General features: G+C 43.3%; 1 protein-coding gene across 2 annotated transcripts in view; it reads right to left on the bottom strand.

The window, feature by feature from the left end:
* Nucleotides 1-737: 737 nt before the first annotated feature.
* Nucleotides 738-6,000, bottom strand: part of FAM227A (family with sequence similarity 227 member A) — a 63,806-nt gene continuing 58,543 nt past the window's right edge. For both annotated transcript variants that reach the window (XM_003264754.4, XM_030815543.1), the window contains one exon: nucleotides 738-814. In XM_003264754.4, the coding sequence (XP_003264802.2) occupies nucleotides 738-814 (77 nt within the window). The remainder of the gene's footprint in view (nucleotides 815-6,000) is intronic.

The following is a 6,000-nucleotide window of genomic DNA, read 5'->3' as shown; positions in this document are numbered from 1 at the left end:
GATGTCATGTCCCTGGGCTGAGTTTAGAAAAGATAAGATGTTTGCCAGGCAGAAAGGGGGCATATTGGAAATAGGCTGGCAAGCCCAGTGGTTAGAGGAGCAGGGGGCAAAGGCTCAGAGGCAGCACAATAGAAGCGCCTATCAAATTATCAAATTAATAGTTCTACAAAGCTTGTTACAAAAAATTGCACTCCTCTAGGCCCCTTTTCCTTTTCCCTCACACTTTCCTCTTTTTCCTCTGTCCAATACTTAGAGCATTTAATGTGTTGATACATCTGTCTTCCCTCTACCAGATGGTGACTTCCTTGAGAACAGGGACTGTGTCTTATCTACTGTTAATTACCCAGTGTCTATAGCAGAGAGCTTCGGAAATCTTTCTAAACCTGGGCTTGCTGCTGTGTAAAATGCAGTGGATAATCCCTACTTCATATAGCTGGTATGAAAGTTTAACCTTTGTATGAGGTCATATTTGTAACATACTTACCAACATGTAAGTAATAAAATACTGAAAGAGTAAATTTATGAATAAATGTAGTGACCCAAGCACCAACTCTCTACTCCTGCTTTTCACTCAGCCTAGGAAAAACTACAACGGAATCTTTCCCCTATGGAGAAATCGTGATTCCTATTTCTGTCTTTGGCCACAATTTTCTTATTTTCTTGTTGTTCCACTCCACCTCGTAGCAGAAATATCACGGATTCTGTAGGCGCTTCCTGGTTCTAGGTTGTGGAGCTCCTCAGGGCTTGGAAGTGAGTGGAAAGAAATGTTCAACTTCTGTTTCTCTTCTCTTTCCCTGTCCTCCTTTCCCCTCCTGTGGGGGAAACAAACAAACAAAAACAAAAATTAACTTAAAAAATGTAATTTCTTCAAAGACTTTGCATGTGAGCAGTGGCGTGGCCAGTGGTGATCCTTGTGTGCATGGAATATCGAGGGCGTGCTCCTGCCTCCAGAGAAAGTGGTCGAGCAGGACAGCCGGCATCCACGGCTTCCACATCCCCAGTGCCTCCATCCTTCATCTTTCACCAGTACTGACAGGAACACTGCTGCGTGGGATCTGAACTGGGCCCCAAAAACCTCTAGGCAGCAGGCAGGTACTACTCCATTGGAGGTGACATCCCTCTGGTGACGCTGAAAACCTGGATTGTGCTTTCTGTCTATCTGCTTCACACCTCCAGATGTGAATCTTTCCTATCTGCTTCACACCTCCAGATGTGAATCTTCAGAATATTATTTGCTGGGCTATGGGATGGAGACTAGTCTCACAAGCCTAAAGGACTTCCTTTAATATTTCACGAAAGCCCGCCCTTCCTTCCTTCCTTCCTTCCTTCCTTCCTTCCTTCCTTCCTTCCTTCCTTCCTCCTCCCTCCTCCCTCCCTCCCTCCCTTCCTTCCTTCCTTCCTTCTTCTTTTTTGTGGGGGGATGGAATATCGCTCTGTCGCCAGGCTGGAGTGCAGTGGTGCGATCTCGGCTCACTGCAACCTCTGACTCCCGGGTTCAAGTGATTTTCCTGCCTCAGCTTCTCAAGTAGCTGGGATTATAGGCATGCACCACCACGCCCAGCTAATTTTTTTTTTTTTGTATTTTTTTTTTTAGTAGAGACGGGGTTTCACTATGTTGACCAAGATAGTCTCAATCTCCTGACCTCATGATCCACCCGCCTTGGCCTCCCAAAGTGCTGGAATTACAGGCGTGAGCCACTGTGCCTGGCCTACACTTCTTCTATTTAGGTTCACTGTCCATATTTGGAAAGAACATGCTACAACTTGAAGGAGAAATCACAAGATATACTAAAAGATATTTTGAAATAAAAACAAAAACATAACACAATAAAACTTATGGAGTGCAGCAAAAGCAGTGCTAAGAGGGAAATTTATAGTTATAAATGCCTATGTTTTAAAAACAAGAAACATCTCAAATCAATAACTTCACTTTATGACTTGTGGGCCTAGCAAAAGAAGCACAAACTAAATCTGAAGCTGGTAGAAGGAAGGAGATTAAGATTAGAGCAGAGGACATGAAATAGAGAATAGAAAAAATAGAAAGTCAATTGAAAGAAAAAAAATGTTAGTTATCAACAAAATTAACAAACTGTGAGTTTGAATGACTACCAAGAAAAGGACACACATAGATGAAAGTCAGAACATGATTACCGACCTTACAGAAATAAAACTTGTAAGAGAATACAAATGCCAATAAATTATATACCTACATGAAATGGAAAACTAGAAATACACAAATTACCAAAACTGACTCAAGAAAAAAATAAAAATTCTGCATAGACTTACAACAAATAAAACGATTGAATCAATAATCAAAAATCTCCCTTTGAACAAAGAAAAATGAAAGACTACAGGGCTTCATTTGTGAATTCTACCAAACCGTTAAGGAAGAATTAACACCAATTCTTCTCAAGCTCTTCCAAAAAATAGAAGAGGTAATAGCATTTCATAGCTCATTTTATGGGGCCAGCATTATGCTGATACCAGAACTAGACAAAGAAATGACAAGAAAAGAAAATTATAGACCACTCTTCCTTAAGAATACAAATGCAGAGGTCTTCAACAAATACTAAAATATTAAAAGGATTATACACCAGGACCAAGTGGGATTTATCTCAGGAATCTGAGGGTAGTTCCCCTCAGTGAAACATAAATCGATCAGTGCATAGAGCACAATAAAGGAATGAAGGGAAAACCCCACATAATTATCTCAAATGATGCAGAGAAAGCATTTGACAAGAACCAACAGCATTTCATGATAATAAACACTCAGAAAAATAGGAATAGAATGGAATTACTCCAGCATGATTATAGACATTTATGATAAAGCCACAGATAACAGCACACTCAATGGTTAAAGACTGAAAGCCTTTCCCTAGGACCAGGGACAGGACAAAATGCCTCCTTTCACGGCTGGTATTCCACTTTGTATCAGAAGCTCTAGACAGATAATTAGGCAAGAAATGAAAGGCATCCAAATTGGAAATGAAGAAGTAAAACTATCTTTATTTACAGACAGCATGATTCTATATGTCGAAAATGCCAACACAGCAAGACCCTGTCTCTACAAAGAAATTTTAGCCAGGCACGGTGGCTCATGCCTGTAATCCCAGGACTTTGGGAGGCCGAGGTGGGTGGATCACCTGAGGTCAGGAGTTCGAGACCAGCCTGGCCAACATGGTGAAACCCTGTCTCTGCTAAAAATGCAAAAATTAGCCAGGCATGGTGGTGCACACCTGTAGTCCCAGCTACTCAGGAGGCTGAGGCAGGAGACTCATTTGAACCCGGGAAGTGAAGGTCGCAGAGAGCTGAGATTGAACCACTGCACTCCAGCCTGGGTAACACAGTGACTCTGTCTAAAAAAAAAAGAAAAAAAAAAAGGCTGGGCGCAGTGGCTCACGCCTGTAATCCTAGAACTTTGGGAGGCCAAGATGGGCAGATCACGAGGTCAGGAGTTCGAGACCATCCTGGCTAACACAGTGAAACCCTGTCTCTACTAAAAATACAAAAAAAAAGGTGGGTATGGTAGCAGGCACCTGTAGTCCCAGCTATGTGGGAAGCTGAGGTGGGAGAATGGCATGAAGCTGGCAGGCGGAGGTTGCAGTGAGCCGAGATCGCACCACTGCACTCCAGCCTGGGCGACAGAGCAAGACTCCATCTCAAAAAAAAAAGAAAAAAGAAAAAAAGAAGAAAGCTGTTATAGGTTTAATCATATTCCCCAAAAGACGTATTAAGGTTGTAAACCCCTGTACCCATGAATAAGACCTTTTTTGGAAACAGTCTTTGCAGATGTAATCAAGTTCAATGAAGACATTAGGGTGGGCCTTTATCCAATATGACTGCTGTCTTTAGAAGAATAGGTGCAGACAGACATGAGGAAGGCCAGGTGATGATAGAGGCAGAGATTGGAGTGAGGCCTCTACAAGCCAAGGACAGCCACAGACTGCTGGCAACTGCACGAAGCTAGGGAGAAGCAAAGGAAGACTACCCTGAACCCTGCAGAGGAGGCATGGCCCTGCTGACACCTGGACTTTGGCCTCCAGAACTGTGAGAAAATACATTTATGTTGTTTGAAAAAGAAAAGAAATATATATACAGATGCCAAGAGGCAAATAAACAAAGATAAGAAAATTAGAGGATCAGTCCAGGAGGTCTGACAATTGACTATCATAGTTCCAGAAACAGCAAAGAAAATGAAGGGAATTTTCAAAGAAATAATAGAAGCAAAATTCTCAGAATTGAAGGACTCTACCCTCTGGACTGAGAGCACTCCCGATCTCAGTGACGAATATTAAGAAAAGGACTCATACCAAGGTATATCATCGTGAAACTTCAGGATACTAAGAATGAAGACAATATCCTAAAACTTCCCACAGCTGGGAAAACAGTGACCCACAAAGCCATAGGAATCAGAATAGCATGAGACTTCTCAACAGTAAAAGTAGGAGGCAGGAAAAATTTTCCAAAATTCTGTAGAATATTGACTTTTAACTTAGAATTTTATTTCCAGCAAAACATTTGCCAAATATCAATCAAGAACAAAGACATTTTTTCATGTCTGTAATCGCAGCACTTTGGGAGGCCAAGGCGAGAGGATCGCTTGAGCTCAGGAGTTCGAGACCAGCTCGGGCAACACAGCAAGATCTCATCTCTTAAATAATTATTTTATTTTATTTTATTGAGACAGAGTCTCGCTCTGTCGCCCAGGCTGGAACGCAGTGGCGCCATCTCGGCTCACTGCAAGCTCCGCCTCCCGGGTTCACGCCATTCTCCTGCCTCAGCCTCTCCGAGTAGCTGGGACTACAGGTGCCTGCCACCACGCCTGGCTAATTTTTTGTATTTTTAGTAGAGACGGGGTTTCACTGTGGTCTCGATCTCCTGACCTCGGGATCTGCCCACCTCAGCCTCCCAAAGTGCTGGGATTACAAGCGTGAGCCACCACGCCCGGCCTAAATAATTATTTTAAAAATAGAACAAAGGGCCGGGCATGGTGGCTCACACCTGTAATCCCAGCGCTTTGGGAGACCGAGGCAGGTGGATCACCTGAGGTCAAGAGTTTCAGACTAGCCTGGCCAACATGGTGAAACCTCATCCCTGCTAAAAAAAAAAAAAACACGAAAAAAATTAGCTGGGCAGGGTGGCACGTGCCTGTAGTCCCAGCTACTCAGGGAGGCTGAGGCAGGAGAACTGCTTGGACCCAGGAGGAGGAAGTTGCAGTGAGCCAAGATCGTGCCACTGCACTCCAGCCTGGGTGACAGAAGGAGACTTCATCTCAAAAAAAAAAAGGTGTTTTGGATATGCAAAGACTCAAATAATTTCCCATATACTTTTGTTTTGGGAACTGCTAGAAGATGTGCTCCAGCAAAGTGGACATGGCTTTTTAGGTCAGGACTATAAGGAGACAGACTTGGGCTGTCCATGGCCCTGAGGCAGAGGCAGCTTGAAAAAGAAGTCAGCCCACAGAAGGGAAGAGGATCAGGAGACAGAGAGAGACAGAGCCTGAAAATATCAAGCTGTCAGGTCTAATATGCCGGCAGATGGCCTGTCATGGCCTTCCCAGTTATTTAAGCTGCTACATTCTCCTTCCATTTAAGCTAGTTTGAGCTGGCTTCCTGGCACGTGCAACCAAGGAGCTCTGTCTCATACAGTTCATAAAGTACATAGGCCAATGCTTGGTGCAGAGGAAGTACAAAATCATTAGTAGCCCTTACTACTACCAATAATAACACTAAAACTAAAATGAGAGTGGTGTCAGTAATACATAAAAGTGAACTTTTTTTTGAGATGGAGTCTCGTTCTGTCTCCAGGATGGAGTGCAATGGCGTGATCTCGGCTCACTGCAACCTCCAGCTTCCGGGTTCAAGCGATTCTCCTGTCTCAGCCTCCCGAGTAGCTGGGATTACAGGCACGTACTGCCATGCCCAGCTAATTTTTTTTTAAATTTTATTATTATTATACTTTAAGTTTTAGGGTACATGCGCACAATGTGCAGGTTTGTTA

The sequence above is a fragment of the Nomascus leucogenys genome, chromosome 7b, assembly GCF_006542625.1.
Source record: "Nomascus leucogenys isolate Asia chromosome 7b, Asia_NLE_v1, whole genome shotgun sequence".
Taxonomy (NCBI): domain Eukaryota; kingdom Metazoa; phylum Chordata; class Mammalia; order Primates; family Hylobatidae; genus Nomascus; species Nomascus leucogenys.
Note: the sequence above shows the minus strand (reverse complement) of the source record. Positions and strands in the feature narration are given on the sequence as shown.